The 18,341-nt window shown below is 41.7% G+C and overlaps 2 protein-coding genes across 2 annotated transcripts in view; one reads left to right on the forward strand and one right to left on the reverse strand.

The window, feature by feature from the left end:
- Positions 1-11,849: 11,849 nt before the first annotated feature.
- Positions 11,850-13,499, reverse strand: LOC128854189 (uncharacterized). Its single transcript, XM_054085295.1, has 3 exons — positions 13,323-13,499; positions 13,182-13,240; positions 11,850-13,029 (listed from the first exon to the last, which is right to left on the reverse strand). The coding sequence occupies exons 2-3, from the start codon at positions 13,214-13,216 to the stop codon at positions 12,390-12,392; spliced, it is 675 nt and encodes a 224-aa protein (XP_053941270.1). The 5' UTR covers positions 13,217-13,240; positions 13,323-13,499; the 3' UTR covers positions 11,850-12,389.
- Positions 13,500-13,620: 121 nt separating this feature from the next.
- The window catches only part of LRIG3 (leucine rich repeats and immunoglobulin like domains 3), a 43,618-nt gene continuing 38,897 nt past the window's right edge, over positions 13,621-18,341 (forward strand). The window contains exon 1 of the mRNA XM_054085287.1: positions 13,621-13,974. Coding sequence (XP_053941262.1) covers positions 13,805-13,974 — 170 coding nt within the window. The 5' untranslated portion in view covers positions 13,621-13,804. The remainder of the gene's footprint in view (positions 13,975-18,341) is intronic.

Genomic DNA, 18,341 nt, shown 5'->3' on the forward strand with positions numbered 1-18,341 from the left:
GACTTGGCTTAAAAACTTAATTTACAGGCAATGGGGAATAGGTCTTACTTAGTTTGGAAAAAATATGTCCTAGCATTTCAGATTCCGAATTTCAACTCAGAAACTGTAAAGGAAGTTACTTTTCTTGCTTATTTCTCTAAGAAGGGGGAAAAAAAAAGTTTCATGGAGGAATTACATTTATTTTGTTCAGCTTTGACAAGTTTCCTATGAAATCACTGGCTCTAAAGCACATGGGCCTTAGTCCTGCCATGCTCTCTTCTCATTATTTAAATACAAAACTTTGTTCCCCTAAACAAGGTTGTCCCCTTTTAGTCGTAAAGTGCTGGAAAGTAAAACATTTGATTAATACATTCCTCTGCAATTTCTCACCAGCACAACCAGCAATAGGACTGGTTTTCATAACAATACTTTCCCTCAATATCCCTTACTAGATGTTCCTTTAAACCTACCAGGGTCAAGCCCTTGCAATCCTCAAGTCCAATAGGTTTTATCATGCCTCCACTCAGTATGTAAATACAGTTGGTTTTATTCCATTTTGCTCTATTCCTTAAGGAGAAAAAAAGTTTTTTACAAGTTTACAGTTTGTAAAAATCCTAACAGCGACAATCATCCCACTGACTTCACAATTTCTCTTGATCTAATTTCCTCATTCTATTTCCTTTCAATACTTTGTAGTGATCCCAAATTAATTTAAACTTGAAACAGCACCTAATGAGAAGTGATAAGAGTTTGTTTTTTTCTTTTTCTTTCTTAGGCAATAAACTTCTTGAGACTTTACAACAAGTCTCTCATTTGCTTAGCTAAAACACATCTTTATTACCTCTTCCATCTCACGCAAAAAAAAGGTGCAAAAATTTCGCCATACTAAAAGCTTTCTGGTATGCCGAGCTCAGAGGAATAAACAGACTTGAAGCTGCCAGTGATGGCCTGAAAAACTAATTACCAAGGGGCATTCTAGAAGGATTAGTGTCCTTTAATATGCTGATTAATCAGCTTTTAAATAGTGAGGTCCGTGAAGGCCTTTCCAAGTAAAGGGAATGTCTTTACTTGTATATTACAATGATGTTTGAGAAAGCAGAAGTACTTAATACCTGAAGTGTGTAATTGCACAGATATAATTATTCTCAGAAACGAAAAAGTGCTTAGTAACACTTTTATAGTTCACCTGTACTGTCTGGCTGAACACTTGATTTAGCAGTTTTCTTAATCTCCCAAGAGCAGGCAACAAACACCCCATGGATTTGAAGAAGAGTGGGGCCGGCAGCTTGTCGCCCCCGACATCCCACACCAATCCCGAGAGGCGCTTTGGACTGGGGCTCATCATGCCCCTAAACCGCAAGTTAGCGGGAGCATTCACTATGCCGAACAGCCTGCAATTTGCGAAAATAAGTGCTAGTAGGCGTGCTTTTTTCCAGCTGTAATTAGTGCTATGCATTGGAAATGGCTCCTGAAAGCTTCTTGGTGATCTTTCACTCGAAGGCAACCTCAAAGAGCAAATAAACGGCAGATAAACACGCTTTTTAAAAACGCGGTTATAATTATTACTCAATATAACATAGGAATGGTCTGCCTCTTTCTTAGAAGTGAACATAATTATTTGCAAAGGCTTCTAAACTTTTAAGTGGCTTGCTACACCCACGCTTTTATAGGAATTTAATGAAAGGAAAATGTCAGATGTCCCGCTGGGTGAAAAGAGGATTGTGTCTTTCGTCTTTGCTTCACGGCAAGCTCAGGAGTGTACTTCCCTCATCTTCCACTTGTACACCTACTTTGTGTTAATTTTCTTACCTGCTAAGTATTCTCCTTTACCGCAGATTAAATTCCATACTGCAAATCACCATATATATTGATTTAACTTTTTATACTATTAATCTCCTTCAGAAAACACACCCACAGCTCCTATGTCTTTGTGTGAATTTACATACGGGAGTAGTCTGCTGGAATTAAAAGACCACTCTTTTGAAGCTGAGCACTTGTTCACCTGTTTGCAGAACAGAGGCCTCAGTTACCTCTTGTCTCTATTTCTAGTACCTCCAGGTTACATTTATTATGTGCTGTCCTTTGATGTGTTTATATTATCTACTAATTACAAATACACAAAAAACCCACTTTTTGCCCATTCCTTGAGACCACAAATGAAAAAGAATACAAGCCTTGATATTCCAAGTGACAGGGGACAGGACAAGAGGGAATGGCCTGAAGCTCCGTCAGGGGAGGTTCAGGTTGGATATCAGAAAAAAATTCTTCACAGTAAGAGTCATTGGGTACTGGAACAGCTGCCCAGGGAGGTGGTCGAGTTGCCTTCCCTGGAGGTGTTTAAGGAACGGGTGGATGAAGTACTTAGGGACATGGTTTAGGGAGTGTTAGGAACGGTTGGACTCGATGATCCAATGGGTCCTTTCCAACCTTGTGATTCTGTGATTCTGTGATTCTGCAGGACATTTCTCTTCAGTGTCTCTCCAGATCCCTTGTTGGTCTTCCCTGAAGTTGCCAGCTGACGTGACAGATCAATTAATAAATAAGTAAATTAGATTTCATGATGCTGTATATTGAGTGCTCTACTTCAGTTCCTAGAATGGACCAAATGCATTCCCAAAATAATTTACCAAACCCATGGCAGCTGGAGGACTGTGTTTAAGGTTACTGCCAGACACTATGAGATAGCAACTGCACTGTTAACCGTAGGACAGCCAGCATCCTTCTGATGAGGAGAAATTCCCAGCCTTTTCTTTTATGGAGAGAAATGCCAGTCTCTTTAAAGTCATGCAATAAATCTCCCACTAGCTCCATTTTTATTCCCCTTACTTGATGCTGATTTATTGTATGTGTGGCAATAACACATATTCCAAGGTTAGCATCAAAAAGACTAAAAATTGCAGTTGTGTAACACTTTGGTGAGTTCAAAAGAGTGAAGCAAAAGTTCCTTATTTGGGAGCATCTAATGCCTCAGCAGAGAGACTGTTTCTATCAGCACTGCAAGTCACAGAAACCTGTGGGGTGCAGCAGGATTTGCAGGTTTTCCTGCCAGGCCATTGAGCCTCAGGCTGCCATAGACAAGTCTCAGTTGAAGGCTGCGTTAGCTGTGCTGGAACCTACTCTACTCCCCCTGACAAAAATGCATGCAGTACATGAAGTTAAATATCACTTGTGCAGAAAGTTCCAGCATCTATATAATAAATCGGTATGCATGTATATATGTGTGTGTATAAATTTAGATGTACAATAAGAAAAGAGGGCCTGAGCATGAACTGCACAAAATTCAAACTCAGAAAGCAGGGTAAAAAATGTGCATTAAAGAACCGTAGCACACATGCAAACTTTGTGGCTTTAGACAAGCTTCTACAGCATTGGAAATGGAAGAAGAATGTACATACACTGATGCATGCTGTCTGGTTTGCTTTCAACTATTTTTCAGTTCTTGAGCCCCTATTCATTTTTTACTGGCAATATGAATGTCTGTCCGGCTTATGAAAATGAGCTTGTTTTTCTTGTACTGCAGGTCCCACGAACATTAATACCAGACCAACACATTACCGGAATAAATGGAAGCGGAGCCATATCAGGTATGACTATGCAATTATATCCTGATAAACTGGGCAATATGATGTTAAATGCTATCTTTAGTACCTTATACTAGTTTTGTTTGAGCTACAGATAGGTCAGATCTGATCTAGCATAAAGTTAAACCAGTGGAGAGAGGCAACATTTGAGCCAGCACACCTTCAAGGACAAAGATACCTACAGAAAAAATATAATTAATTTGTAAAGGAGAGTGAGATTTCCTAAATTCAAGGGACTGTGTTGCTTCTAATGTCACTCAGTGCTCAAACCCTGGATTTACCATCACATTAAATGAGGTTCTTCAAGCAACACTTTTTTAATGTAGGTTTCATTGGTAACAACAGTTTAAGGTGCACCCAGGATCTCTAATTCCTGACCACTTGTTCCCTGGTCTACATCATGGCATCTGGCATAATTTGTGGGGCCAGATGACAAACGGAACAAACGAACAAACCCAGGTTAAAAAGAAACAAAAAATCATGGTCTGTCTTCCTGCAAGGCACCACGAGCAGCTGTGCTCACACCGTGGAAAGGGTGGAAGAGGCAGGTCTGAGCAGGCAGCGCGCTGGATGGGAAAATCTGTAGCCACCACTGCTTGAGAAAATGGTATGAAGAACCATTCACAGGGATACTCTGTTTGCACTGCTCTCCCTCATCCTCCCCACTTGAAAAGTAGTCCATAGGTATGTTAATGTACTCGGACCAGAGGCTAAAGGCTATTCAGGCACATCTGATCTGCTAAAGGTTTAGTGCTAGAGACGGCTACGGGCTACTCACGGTTACCAAACACTTGCAGTTTATGAAGGGGTCCTGGTCAGGAAGGGTTCTCACCATCCACCCCACATAATCACAGAATCACAAGGTTGGAAAGGACCCATTGCATCATCGAGTCCAACCATTCCTAACACTCCCTAAACCATGTCCCTCAGCACTTCATCCAATGAAACCCCACCAGGCTTTCCCTTTTGTGTCCAAACATTCTTCTTAAGTACACGCTGAGTGCTCTTCTGAATCACGGCTTTTTACAATAGTCTATCACAGCTCTGGAGATCAGTGTATGCCACTAAATGAGGACAAAAACAAAGGGTTGTTTTCGCTTGCAAAGTAGTCAGTAGTAGCTTCTTTGGCAGAATTATTCATTTGTATGAGCTGCTCTAACGTTTTATAATTAAATACACACTTAATTTGAAAACATTTGTTTAAGAAAATAAATTAGAGAATGAAGCATTGGAAAGCATTAGAGTAAGTTTAAGAGACTTAAAACGCAAAAGAAGTCAGGCAGCTGTACTTAAAATAAAAAAAAAATCCTATCACTTCATATTTAACTGTTACCACTTTTTAGACAATGACATACATTCAAAACCCATGTAAAAGATCATGGTTTTAGCTTTAACTCTGAATGCCCTTTTTCTTGTTGATCTTATTTCAACATACTTTATGATTTATTTTTTATGACACACAACCATATATGTGTGTAAAAAGCACATTTATTTATAATTTAAGAGATTAAATTTATATACTAACTGAAGTACACACAAGACTAAGTCTCTTGGCTAGATCTCTTTCGATACTATTTTTAAATAGTATTATTTCTTATAAGATGCAAATCCAAGGGTTTAACATTGCCCTGGGAGAATTACAGTCTCTGAGGAACACATTGCTCACAGCTGCAGTGAAATATCCATCACTGAAAATTTCAGCACTTTTAATTCCATCTCAGTGACATCAGTGGGATAACTGAAACATTACTCACATGTAGGAATTGGTGAGTGCGTGTATGATTTTATCAAAATTCTAGGAAAGTAATTTTGTGTTTATCATTAGCAGTTTTTGTTCTAACAAAAATCAAAATGAAAAATTCTAGCGTGGATAATGAGGTGTATTAGTGGTGGATGTTTTTCTCACCGTGATTAAAATAAGATGTAAGTTTAAAATGATCAGCAAACCTCTTCCTGTTTACTTTAGTTTTCAGCTTTTTTTGTCCACCCCCCAAAAAATTGGGAAATTCATACTGTAGAACAAGCTTAGCCAACCTTATGGAAACTTTTCTGATTATAAATCACTCAAAGGATAACTCAGCCACTGAGTGCCTGCAATTTGATGAAAGCCATGGTTTCTTAGTCACAGTTGCCAGACTTGTGCCTGGCCTGAACATGACTGCTTTGATTTTGACACTGTATAGGTGGGACTAGGTATCAAATAACCCACATTGTGGCCCTATGTCTTCTTATCCAGCTAGGATATGGTAGAATGCTGACAATATTGTTGGTGTCTCTCTAGAAAGTTGCTTTTTCTGCTAAGGTCAGTACAGCCCAGAGTATTTTCCATGTAGCGTTGCAACCTTTTAAACTACTTCCTCTCTATAAGCTGCAACAGCAATGGAAAAAACAAGTGTAAGGAAAGTCCCTGAACCAGAAGTTTCTTGTTTGGAGATGATAGCACACAAACAGAAGAGTATTTCATGATTTGACACATGCAACTCTACACGCTGCTAAATATTTCCTTTGATAGGCTGGAGACTTGTAGAGAGGCCTGTGAGAGACAGCAGTGACTGAAAGGAGATGACTTGGCTGCTATCCTGGGAGGTAAAACAGCCAAGGAAAAACTTCACAACAAAACAGGCATGGAAATGCGTACTGATGGTTGTCTTAGCTTACCCTAGCAGAAAACCCACTTAAGAAAGTCACTGAGGGCCAAGAGAAGTGTCATGGCCATTAAGAAATGGATAAATCTCAGTCTCCTAGTGTTAGCTGGCAGCTAGCAGAACTGTTTGGAAGGTGACATCTGCATTTCAGAGGCTCCCCAAACCATGTTGCCTGAATGCGAGAGATGTAAAAGAGCCCATAGAAAGGTTTGCTTGTATAAGATTCCCCCAAAGTGTCAGAGCCGTGAACAGGATTCATACCAATATCCCCTGCAGTTCCATATTAACAAGATCAATACAAAGAGAATGTTGCAAACTATTGTTCATGGATCTGGCCAGCTGGTGCACAGGGCTGGTGTTTGCTGCAGCTCCTGCTGGGCCATAGCTGGAGCCCAGCCCACCCAGATCAGCAGGCTGTTTGCTGCCCTCTGATCCAGCCTGCTCTTTGATGCTGTAGCTCAGAAAGTCAGACTTCGTTGGCAAACACGGCTATTGCAAGCAACCACTTGAGCAGCTGTGGAAGTGGTGCAATGTGTGTTTGGCCAACTCCTTACTGGGATACTGATTGCTTATTTTGTCTTACATAATAACTTGATAAGCAACAGGCAGCAGAAAGAGGGGAGCAAGTCCAGACGACACTGCAGTCTACTATGACTCACTGGTTTCCCAGTGATGGCAATAGGATAGTTTTCTGCAAAATCTCCAGTGCTGGTTGCTGCACTGTGACACTGGGTATTCATTCTGTGAGAGCTGTAAACTGTCCTCCTGAGCCTGTTACCAGTTTTCTGTGTATCTCTTCACTCCATTTCTCTCCACTCCTCACCTTTTATATCTGACCTCCAAATGTGATATAGTACTTCATCTCAGTGCTCAAGAGAACATTATTTCTTTCTCTCACATATAAAACTCTAACTGATATACCCCAAAGGTTTTATTTGATACTTCATTATTGACACAGACTTATTTAGTCTGTGATAAACTACTAGGTCATTTTCCATCAGGTCCTCATTTTGTGTTTATACATGATACTTCACTTAAGCATAGCACTTCCCTTCTGTTTTACTAAATCTTGTAAGATTTAATCTGTTAATAAATAAAATCTAAAACTACAATTCACATTTGTGGGAAATTTTGCTTATTACTATTACAACAACATTTAAGGTACTGATCATTGAAAAAGTTTGAGAAATATATTTAAGAAATAGTCTGTTAGGCGATTTAATGTGTGTTTGAACGTGCAGAGTGGGAATCATCTAAAAATCCAGGGTCCAGTCTAAACTCATTGTAAGGTTCTTTCTGGTCAATGGAAAAGAATAAAAACCTCTAGAAGCTTATTCATTCCAAATGCCTTATTTTAGCAAGGTAATAATCACTCTCTGAATGTGTCTTTCTCCTCTGACTACAGGAGAATCTAAGAACAGGGCTTTAGAATAGATACCAAACTTCCAAATTGCTAAAATTATACAAAATTAGTCCCAGCTGCAGCTCATTCACCCCTTGGAATAGGCAATTCGACCTAAATTCTTCAAAGATTTAGGCCTTAACTCTCATTGATTTCTTAACTGTGAAATTCTTTTAGCCATTGACTTCAATCAGAGTTAAACACCTAAACATGATGAATACTTGGAGGGGGGAAGGGGCTCAAAACACTGATAAAAATCTTATCAAATCTGCCTGTGAAGATTTAAGCAAATACAGCCATCAAGCACCCGCACTTCTCTGGTAGTAGTTTCTATCCCTGTTGCAGAAGGGAACATATGATTGCGCTTCAGGTGCAGTAACCCTCCAACCTAAGGAAGGGGAGGCTAGAAGAGCTGGAGACCCTACTGTATACAGGAGCCACTGCTAGATTCGACGCAGCAACTCTTCTGGATTCCCTTTTTAGGCCCTTCTTGATCTTAACCACAAAATGTTTACCTATTTGAAAGGATTATTTAAAAAAAAAAACAACAACAAATTAAATCACCAAGTAGAACCGACCTGGAAGGTGTTTTATTACAGTAGCACTATCCTGAAATTACGACTACTTATTTTTATTCAAATTGCCAACATTTCAGCTTGAGTGTTCCTTAATGACATAAAACTAACTCTTCTTTTTTCCTCTTTGAAGTTACCTCATTGTGGATGTTGATTGTTTAATTGTCCTTCCAATCATGCACTTGACTTCCCACTTAGCCCCATGCAGGACATGACTTGAAGACATTAACAGTCGTCACTAATGTGGATTGCCTTAGGATGTTTATTTGTAATGGGGGCAAACACTCAGTGTTTGGATGAATTCTATAAAAGCTGAATATTTTCTGCTCTAGGCAAAGTTCTCAGAAAGAGTTCATATGGTTTTCCTGGTTGTAATCAGTGCATTCAAATTATGCATAATTTGGTTTTCATGGTTTCAGTGTTGGATCACATGAAGTCAAGTATAATTACTACAAAACATAAATTTCTGTATACACATTGTGATGTTCACCATGGACTTATGACACACTAGTAGGAGATACACAATTACTAGGAAATTATTTAAGAACATATTAGTACTTTCCTCAAATGCAAGTGAAATTGCAATGGTTAATCACAGGAATTGAAATAAATAGTCATGAAGTCTTAGTGTTATTATAAAATTAGGAGTATTGCTAAACCAAATTGGCAGAACAAAAGGAGGGTGGGAAACCTTTGCATTTAGAGTAATTTCCATGAAAAATGTTCCATGATTTTGGATGAGATTCTTGTTTAGACTCACAAAGCAAAGAAATGACAACAGTCTTCTGCCTCCAACAGGGAAGTTTTCATGGAACTCTATTTTTCAGATAGATGCCTGAGGCAAAATCTTCTATTGCCCATTGCAACCTATCTTGTGTACACAAGCAGTCTCCAAAAAAAATGTATGTTCAGGTCCACTTTTGTTTTTTTTAAGCAGGATGGGTCTCACTGGTTCATCTCTCTCCATCTGTGGCTTTAGAAAAAGTTTTGTTAGCCTTAAGAATTTTTTTTTTAATGGATTAAATTGAGTAATCTGCAATAGGGATGATCTTGAGTGGATGAACTCTTCATTTCCTGAAAGAGTCTTAAACTTATCTCTTTGAACTAGAAATAAAAAGGAATTGGGAAGATCTGTATCTTGCTCTCTCAGAACTGATATATGTAAGAGCATAAGCAATGTTGTTCTGCTTTGCTTCTGCTTTTTGTTGCTAAGCACTACCTAAACCACTTTATTCATCCATGAAAAGTGGAAAATCTGAAATGAGTACTCGACACAGATCTGGATTACCTGGTGATCCATTATCTGGATGGCCTTAATGGACATAACAATTTCATAGATATAACTGTTCACTCCTTTTTGCCTTCTGACACGAATCTTGCAAATTTAACTATATAGAACTACATACAATTATATGGAATTGTCTCTTGTAGTGCCTGGAGACTCCTTTGAAAACTGTTAAACCCACCTGAATTTAGATTACTCAAGCTATTGAAATTACTAAAGTTATAAAATAAGTTCTAAATGTAACTCAGAACAGAAACCGTACAGTGTCTTAATTTGGTGTTGCTTAACTTAGCAATAGGTAAATTACTTCCAGTAGTTTGCTAAAACCAGCCTGATTTGAGGTTGACCTTTCCTGAAGGTAGTTTACTTGAAAGCAGTGCCTTATTTCAATGCCTTAATAATATGTAAAAAAATTATACTTACACAGCTTCTGGGTGTGTCTTTTGCCTGAAGTGAATGCATATTTTAAACAACGTGTTTGGACTTGAATCTGTAAACTCGTGTTTGATTTAAAATAATCTGGGACTGAAAAAGACACCATTAGAATCAACACATCCCAATGAAGGGGCTACAGTTCACTATACAACCTCTTTACCTCCATTCCCAACTCAGATTACTGTGTTTGGGAGTCTTGTGGAGGAAAATAAATTTACTAGCCAAAGAGAGAGCTTGAGGGTGTAGTTTTACAAGAATTTTTGTCTGCAGCTTGCTTCCCCCTCCGCAACATCATCCCCTTAGGCTGACCTATATTCAGGCTGCCATTGAAAGACCCTGTCTTTGCGTAACCACCATGAATAAGCCCTCTTCCTTGTGCAGCTGCATGGAAAATGGGATGGGGGAATTATTCCAACTCAGAACTAAAGCAGGAGGGGGTGGTGTTATTATTTTTGATGGGGTTTCAGTCAAATCAGTCCCTCAATCCTGTTGAATATTCATTTACACGAATGCTGATGCCAAACAAGGGCCTGCAAAAATCTCTTGCTACATGTGGAGATAACAGGGCATAGGAATGTGAGACCTCTCATTTTGCTATAAGCTTACTTGGGGTACTTACTATAGCCCAGCCAGACCTGTGAAGATGTTTGCATTTGCTCATATACAGTCATGATGCACTTTCAGCCTAAAACCCATGATGAAGAGTCACCAGGGAAGGGTAGGGGCTTGGAGGTTGCCAGCACTTGCAGCATTCATCTCAGGTGCAGAACTGGTCCCTGAAACTTCTGAAGAGAGCAAATCTCCCTCTGGGTAGAAATGCTTTCTGTCCTGGACTCAGAAGTACTGCATATAAGCATTTTAGAATTCATAATACAATCAGTTTTAAAATGTTTTATTGAGTATTTTGAGAAAGGAAGCTGCAAAGACAAATGGATTAATTTTCTGAATTGATTTACCTTGCTTAATTTAAAACAGCTTCATATATTATTACCACTAAATATGCATTAGTTTCTTCTAAGGGCACAGTATTCCATGACTGCATGAGTGGTTTTCAAAATTACAAAACCAGAAGTTCTTGCCCTTTTCAACACTTTTTTTTTTTTGTGCTTTCTTTTCTCAGATTCTCTCTTGTTCCATAATTCACATATGTACTGTATACATTATTGACTAGTATGATAAAAGAAGTTCAAAATGCTTTGTTTCTATTTTTTCTTTAACTTGGATGTTAGAACTGACAGCTTGATGAGTCTGTTGCTACTTAACCAGTGAATCACCACCCTTGCCAACACTCAAGATACGACAAGCTCACATTTCCTAAATAAGAGGCCCTTTTCTGTGCACTCTGGGAACTGTAGTACAAGGCATCGTTATTTTATATTCATTTTAATTTTAGTAAGTTGCTCAATAATTCTCTGGGGCAGCATAAACATGAAGGTCTTCTTGAATTTTTGATTACTTTGCCAAAGAAGCAAGTATTTCACCTAAATACGAATGTAATACCTTCAAGTGTCCCTGAATCTTAAGATAATGGTGTGAAACAACTGGACAGTTCAAACAGATGCTGATGCTTTTGAAACAGAAGGAAGGTTTCCCTCTTCTAGCTTCAATAGGAACAGGTTACTGGCTAATGATGGATAGCTTTCAAAATTTGGCATGGTATCCCACTGGCTATTTAAAGCAGCTCAGTGTTTCACAGGCTTCCTTGATCTAATGCCATCCTAACCTTTCTAAAGAACAGGCTGCAAAGAGGCTGAACAACTATGACAAGTCAATGAGCAACAAAGATGTTCAAGGGGCTGGAGAACAAGTCTTATGAGGAGCAGCTGAGGGAACTGGGGTTGTTTACCCTGGAGGAGCGATTCTATGATTCCTGGTGTTTAGCCAGGAGAAGAGAAGTGATTCTATAGTTCTCTCACACCTCTAAATCTATATATTTGACCTCAAAGATTAGATATTTTAAGACACTGGGAGCCTGGACCCCTCAAAAGCCTGACAGCTCTGATATCAAGATTTGGAAGGTTGAAACTTTGTCCCTGTCTTTATTGTTGCCACGTGTATCTCAGGACACTGGTGAAGTCAGAGAAATGAAACTATATTTTGGTTTTAATCGGGAATCACAAATTTGCAAGCCAAGCAGACAAGTCTTGAAGAACTACAAATATCCATGTGTTTCTGTCACTCCAACAGTTTCGGTTGTGTAGGGTCTGTGATGCTGTGCGGTATGTCATCGGCTCCTGCTTCATTGACTGCCAGTGTTCCTTAAGGAAATTACTGCAGGAAAACAAGCACTACAGGAATATACCTTAGTAGTTCTACAGGCAAGTGTAAGCAAGTGAAGAAAAAAATACACAAATTAATAAGTATATATTTACAAGTTGCTTGCATTTATTTGTTGCAAATGAAAACTCTCTTGGCAGCATTAAATCATAGAATCACCAAGCTAGAAAAGACCTCTTGGATCATGAGTCCAGCCATTCCTATCTGCCACTAAATCATGTCCCTGAGCACCTCATCTACACATCTTTTAAATACCTCCAGGGATGGGCACTCAACCACCTCCCTGGGCAGCCTGTTCCAGTGCCCAATGACCCTTTCTATGAAAATTTTCTTTCTGATATCCAGACTGAACATGCCCTGGCGCATCTTGAGGCCATTCCCCCTTGTCCTGTACCCTATCAATTGGGAGAAGAGGTCAGCACCCTCCTCTCTACAACCTCTTTTCAGATAGTTGTAGAGAGCAATAAGGTTTCCTCTCAGCCTCCTCTTCTCCAGGCTAAATAACCCCAGCTCTCTCAGCTGCTCCTCGTAAGACTTGTTCTCCAGCCCCATCACCAGCTTCACTGCTCTTCTCTGGACACACTCCAGAGCCTCAACATCCTTCTTGTGGTGAGGGGCCCAGAACCGAACACAGTATTCGAAGTGCGGTCTCACCAGTGCTGAGTCCAGGGGCAGAATAACCTCCCTGGACCTGCTGGTCACACCGTTTCTGATACAAACCAAGATACCATTGGCCTTCTTGGCCACCTGGGCACACTGCTGGCTCATGTTCAGTCGCCTGCAACCAACACCCCCAGGTCCTTCTCCTCCAGGCAGCTTTCCAGCCATTCTTCCCCGCATCTGTAAAGGACTAGGAGAGAAGGAGCAGTGTGCGTGAGCGGCTTGATGTCTGCTCCTGCCAGGCCGCCGTCTGCGAAGCTGACGGTAATTGAATCCATCGCACGGTCTGGGCTCACATATGGAACTTGAACAATAGGTATTTACTTAAATTACATACATTACCTCAGAGATGTGGAATCCGTACGCCCTGCCCACATCCCTGAACCTCTGGAGCTGGGATCCTGTGGGGAACATAATGCGCTTAATTACGGTGTCTGGACCAGCCGCGCAGGACCCGGAAGGCAGGGGTTAACCTCACCTCACCTTTTACATGCCAGTGACCCCAAGCTTCGCTGGGAACCTGTCGGGGCTTTTGGATTGCCCCGACTCGCGCTTAAGCGGCGCGATGGAAAGGGAAAGGCACAGGGTTTGGCGGGTGGAGAGGGAAAGGCACGGGGTGCGGGGGCCGCGCTCCGTACACGCCTCAGCGACACTGCCGAAGCCGCCGCCGCACCAGCGCCCGCACGTGCGCGCGGCACCGCCCGCGGCCGCTCCCCCGCGGCGGGGGGAGGGGGCTGCGAGGGGCGGAGGGAAGCGTTCGGAGCGGCCGGCGGGCGGCGGCGCTGCGGGACCCTCCCCTCGCGCGCTCTCTCCCATTACTTTCTTCCCCCCCCGCCTCCGGCCCCCCATCCACCTCCCTCCTAACTCCCACCGCCTTTCCCCCTCGGCGGCGGCTGCGGGCCATGAGCCGCCACCCGCGCTGAGCAGGCGGGAGGTGTCGGCGCGCGCGGAGCTCGGAGCCCGCCATGCCCCGCGCGGCGCCCGCCGCCCTCCTGGCGCTGCTGCTGCCGCTGCTCGGGGCGGGGGGTCGCGCGCGCTGCCCCGCGCCCTGCCGCTGCGCCGCACGCCTCGTCGCCTGCAGCCGCCTGGAGCCGAGCCGCCTGCCCCAGCGCCTGCCGCGGGGCGCCGTGCAGCTGTGAGTACGGCGGGGGGACCGGCCGAGGCACCCATAGCCCCGGGAGGACGCCGCGCCGGCCAGGGAGACGCGGGGCGGCCGTGGGGCTGTCAGTGAGGGGGATCGGAGGTGCTGCTGGGGGGCTGGAGGGGGGGGAGGGAACAGGGTCCTGAGGGCTGTCTTGGAGAATGTGCGTTAATCAGCTGGTTAATATTAGTTTGCGTGTCGGGAAACTGGTCTCGGGTTTGTTTGTGCGGTTCACGACGAGAGTGGTGAGGCACAGGTTGCCCAGGGAAGTTGTGGCTGCCCCGTCCCTGGAGGTGTTCAAGGCCAGGTTGGATGGGGCTTTGGGCAGCCTGGTCTGGTGGGATGTCCCTGTCCTTTGCGGAGGGGTTGGAACTGGATGATCTTTGAGGTCCCTTCCAAACCCCAACTACTCTACCATTCCATGTCTGCCTCATCCCTGGAGGTGTTCAAGGCCAGGTTGGATGGGGCTTTGAGCAACGTGATCCAGTGGAAAGCGTCCCTGCCCGTCACAGGGGGTTGGAGCTAGATGGTCTTTAAGGTCCCTTCCAACACAAACTATTGTATGATTCTATGGCTGCTCCATCCCTGGAGGTGTTCCAGGCCAGGTTGGATGGGACCTTGGGCAGCCTGATCTAGTGGGAGGTGTCCCTGCCCATGGCAGGGGGTTGGAACTTGATGATCTTTAAGGTCTCTTCCAACCCAAACTCTTGTATGACTCTTCATTCACCGGTTGTTTTGGGTCTAATGGTTTTGTTAACAGCGGAGCCGGTCCCGCTCGGTCCGGTGTCCCCGAGTCCCCGAGCCCGCAGTAGCGCGGCCCAAAATGCCATCTGGAGAAAATTTACTTCTAGTGACAAACTTTTTATAGACAAAGCATAAATTATGCTTTCTAAAAGCCCGAAAATACCTGAGGGACTGTTCACATTTGTCTTTAATCTCTTGTCACTCAAAGATTCTCTATTAGTCGTATTAATTTTCTATTACATTTCCAAAGCAGATTGAGATAAAGACTTTAAAGTAAACAGGAAGACTTTCAATTAGTTGTGGCTAATTCCGTTCAATTGCCTTGTCTGGAGGTCATGCTGCTTTACTCATGAAATGTGGATGGTTGTATTGACACCATATGGAACTGAACATAGGAATGGCTCTAGGAGGTGAATATTTCCAGGAGAGGTATAGGAAAGTGTGGGGAAAGAAAGTTTGGGGTTTTTTTTTTCTTTTGGCTTATGTGATTGAAGCATACGAATCAAATACTGGATCTGCTTTGCATTCAACAAATGGCTTTGCCTCAGATTAAATTTCATCCTGCCTGTGCTTTTGAACTTTTTAAATGAGCTAATGTAAGTTTTCTGACGAAACCTAAGGCTTTTTTTTTTTTTTAAAATACTAAGCTAGGCTTCATAGATTAGTTTCTTAGCATACTTTTCTTTAGAGTTTTTAATTTAAAAGTCAGGTATGACAGCATGCTAAACAAAAGAACAAGCGGGTTAATTACAGAACTCTAATTTTTGGAGTTGTTTTAAAAAGCAGTTTGCATTAGCAGTAATCCAAATTTGTCTTTTCCACTTGTGTTACCGAGGGACAATAAAACACATTGTAGGGCTTTTTTTTGTTAGCCCAAGAGAGGCTTTTCTAATTAGAATTCCCTTGGTAGTGTAAATTGTCCTTATGTAAGTTCACATTCCTTTAAAAGTGTGAGAAAATAAGTTCCACTTGAATAAATAAGCTTTGGTATGTTGTAAGAAACCCTGCTGTGATTACTCATTGGACAGCTGTGTCACTCACCCTTAAACTCACAGGAGTACATCTTTGTAGGTGTCACCAAACCATGTGGTCTGGCCGCTTTTGTGTAAATATTTCTTTTGTTTGTGTCAAATGCCTTAGAAGTGCCCTGCTCTTTCTTCCTTCTCCTCTTTAGTCAGAGAGCAAGGAAGACCGTAGAGTTGTCTGTTACCTCCCCGTGCTCCAGTGCTTGGAGCTAGGGTTGCGTAATGTTTAAGATTATAATGCGTTTCAGTTTTACATACATTCAGGTTTGAATCGTCTGGATTATTGTTGCAACAAACTGTGCATTTACAAATTGTGAAAGACTGTTTATGAATTTTATTGGTCTATGTTTACTGTGTTTTCCATGCAAGTCCATGGTGGATATAGCCAAAGGCTAGTAGTTTTAATTGCAGGCTTTCCAATCCTCTTTTGGAAAACAACAACTGTTACACCGTGTTCTCAACATATGCAGGCGATATCTCCCAAGCAGGAGAGGGAAAGCTCTTGTGCCTAAGAATGTCTAGGCCTGCATTAGGCTTTACACCTTCCTCTGCCAGTCTGTGTGCTCTCCCAGGTGGACGGCGGGTTGGGTGAAGTTGTCTTTCTGAAGCACTGTTGGACTCTCTTCATTCCTTTTGTGTTCAAATCCCCCACTGCAGTAAAATGTGTCTAATGTGGGAAGGCTGAGTGACCTCGGAGTGAACAGGGAGGGAAATAAGAAAATGGTTTTAAATGTGGAGTTGAGTCACCCTGGTTTTGGTGGCAAGTGTGAGGCTCCTACTTTGTACAGAAAGGGGGTGTAAGTAGTGTATACTTGCCAGCTTTGCTGTGATTTTAGCCCAAAATACCATATTTTCTGATGCTGCTTTTGTTGAAGACAACAGTCCACTGAGAACTGATAAACATTTGTTATGGCTTTGGATAGAAATAGTTTTAAAGTTAGATTTTGATTTACTTCCAGGATTTGTGTCCTGAGATTGCAAGAATGTGTCTTTGTTAGAGCTGGTATGGCAGAACCAGAGGTGAAGGGAGGGAAGGAGAGTGGAAGCATGTTGAGCATTGGCCACTGTCCTCCTCCATGTGTGCAGACTCCCGGTGGCACTGCTGTACCCCTCACTGAGTTCACTGAGGAATGCTAAAACTGTTGGTGAAGCAGGAGGGAAAGTCTGAAAGGTGGTTTTCACTTGTGTTTGCATTACATCTTTAGTACTTACATTTTAAAAATCCTCTAGTTCTCTACTAGAATTGCCAGAAAAAAGGGCCGTATGGTTTTCACAGCTGTTTTTCAATATTTTCCAGACTAAAACTTGAACATAGCAGGCTGATTTATGAGTCACTTTGGATCAGTGTCTTAAAACGGCTACAGCCTGGCTTTTTGTTTTTCAGCTCTCCTGATTTCTGCTGAATTAGCAGCTCTGTAGGCCCCAGTGGGACTGATTAAGAAGCTGTTGTTGGATTTGCATTTTAAAATTTGACTTGGGGCTCAGGTTTCTGAGTTCTCTAAGGAAGAAGATGATAATTGTGACTAACTGTTGTAAATTAAGTTAGAGTCTAAAAGTTATATTTACGAAATGTGTGAAGAAATGCTCACTGTTTTTATGCATTTGGCCTTTCTTTAATTTTTTTTATCACACGCACACTGATGTTCAGAGTTATGTTTTGGCTTTCTAATGCAGAGACTTGCGAGTTAAAAAAATTTGTATGGCCATCAATGGAACATAGAAAGTAGTTTCTTCCATAAAATGGGTTCTTAAAGGGCCTCAAAACCAATGGCATGCTTTTTCAAGGGGGTGCGATTCTACTTAAACGTTCAGTCACTTTTATTGGAAATCTGAGGTGAAGAACAGGTATATATACTTCTATTGTTATAAAGTATTTCTAATAGAAATCTGATTTCTAAAATTTGAGTGCTTTCACTGTTCTATCTTTCATGGCTCTTGAAATTCTAGTAGCAAAAAGGGAGATTTTCTCCCCACTTGTAATGTGGTTTTAACAGACAAGGAAAATGCAGAAATGGAAAATGCATAGTAATAATATGTGTTTTAATGTTGTCAATTCCATTTCTGTGAAGGAAAAATACTGATTAATTTTTAAACCCTTTCTTACTTGTTTTAAGATACGTTAAGAAATGTATTGGATTGAAATGTAGGTGCAGCTTTGTGACAGCGATGGTAGATTTTTTTTATAGGTAAAAAGTGCCTCGGATCCAGTGATACCAAGTTTCAGAAACCTCTGTAGGTTTAAGCTTCACTTAGAATATTAGTAAGGGAGAACTATTTTAACACTTGGTTCACTTCCAACCACTCTGATTTAACTTAAAAATGTAACTTGCAAGCCTTTTTTTGTGAAACTTCTCATGACAGTAGCACTGAAATAGTATTTAATAAAATATTTATAATTTGTATTTTATCCAGAAGTAGGCAAGCATGCATATAGCCATGTGAAACCGGCAGTGCAGTAGTGTCTGGGAAGGGTGTGGTTGTTGGTTTGCTTCGGCTATCTTGCAGCTTGTTTGACAACCTGCTGTAAGTAAACCAGGAATGAGGATTTTTGTATGCATATATTTTTTCAAAGTAGGTGCTACATGGGAAGTC

The sequence above is a fragment of the Cuculus canorus genome, chromosome 1, assembly GCF_017976375.1.
Source record: "Cuculus canorus isolate bCucCan1 chromosome 1, bCucCan1.pri, whole genome shotgun sequence".
Classification (NCBI taxonomy): Eukaryota; Metazoa; Chordata; class Aves; order Cuculiformes; family Cuculidae; genus Cuculus; species Cuculus canorus.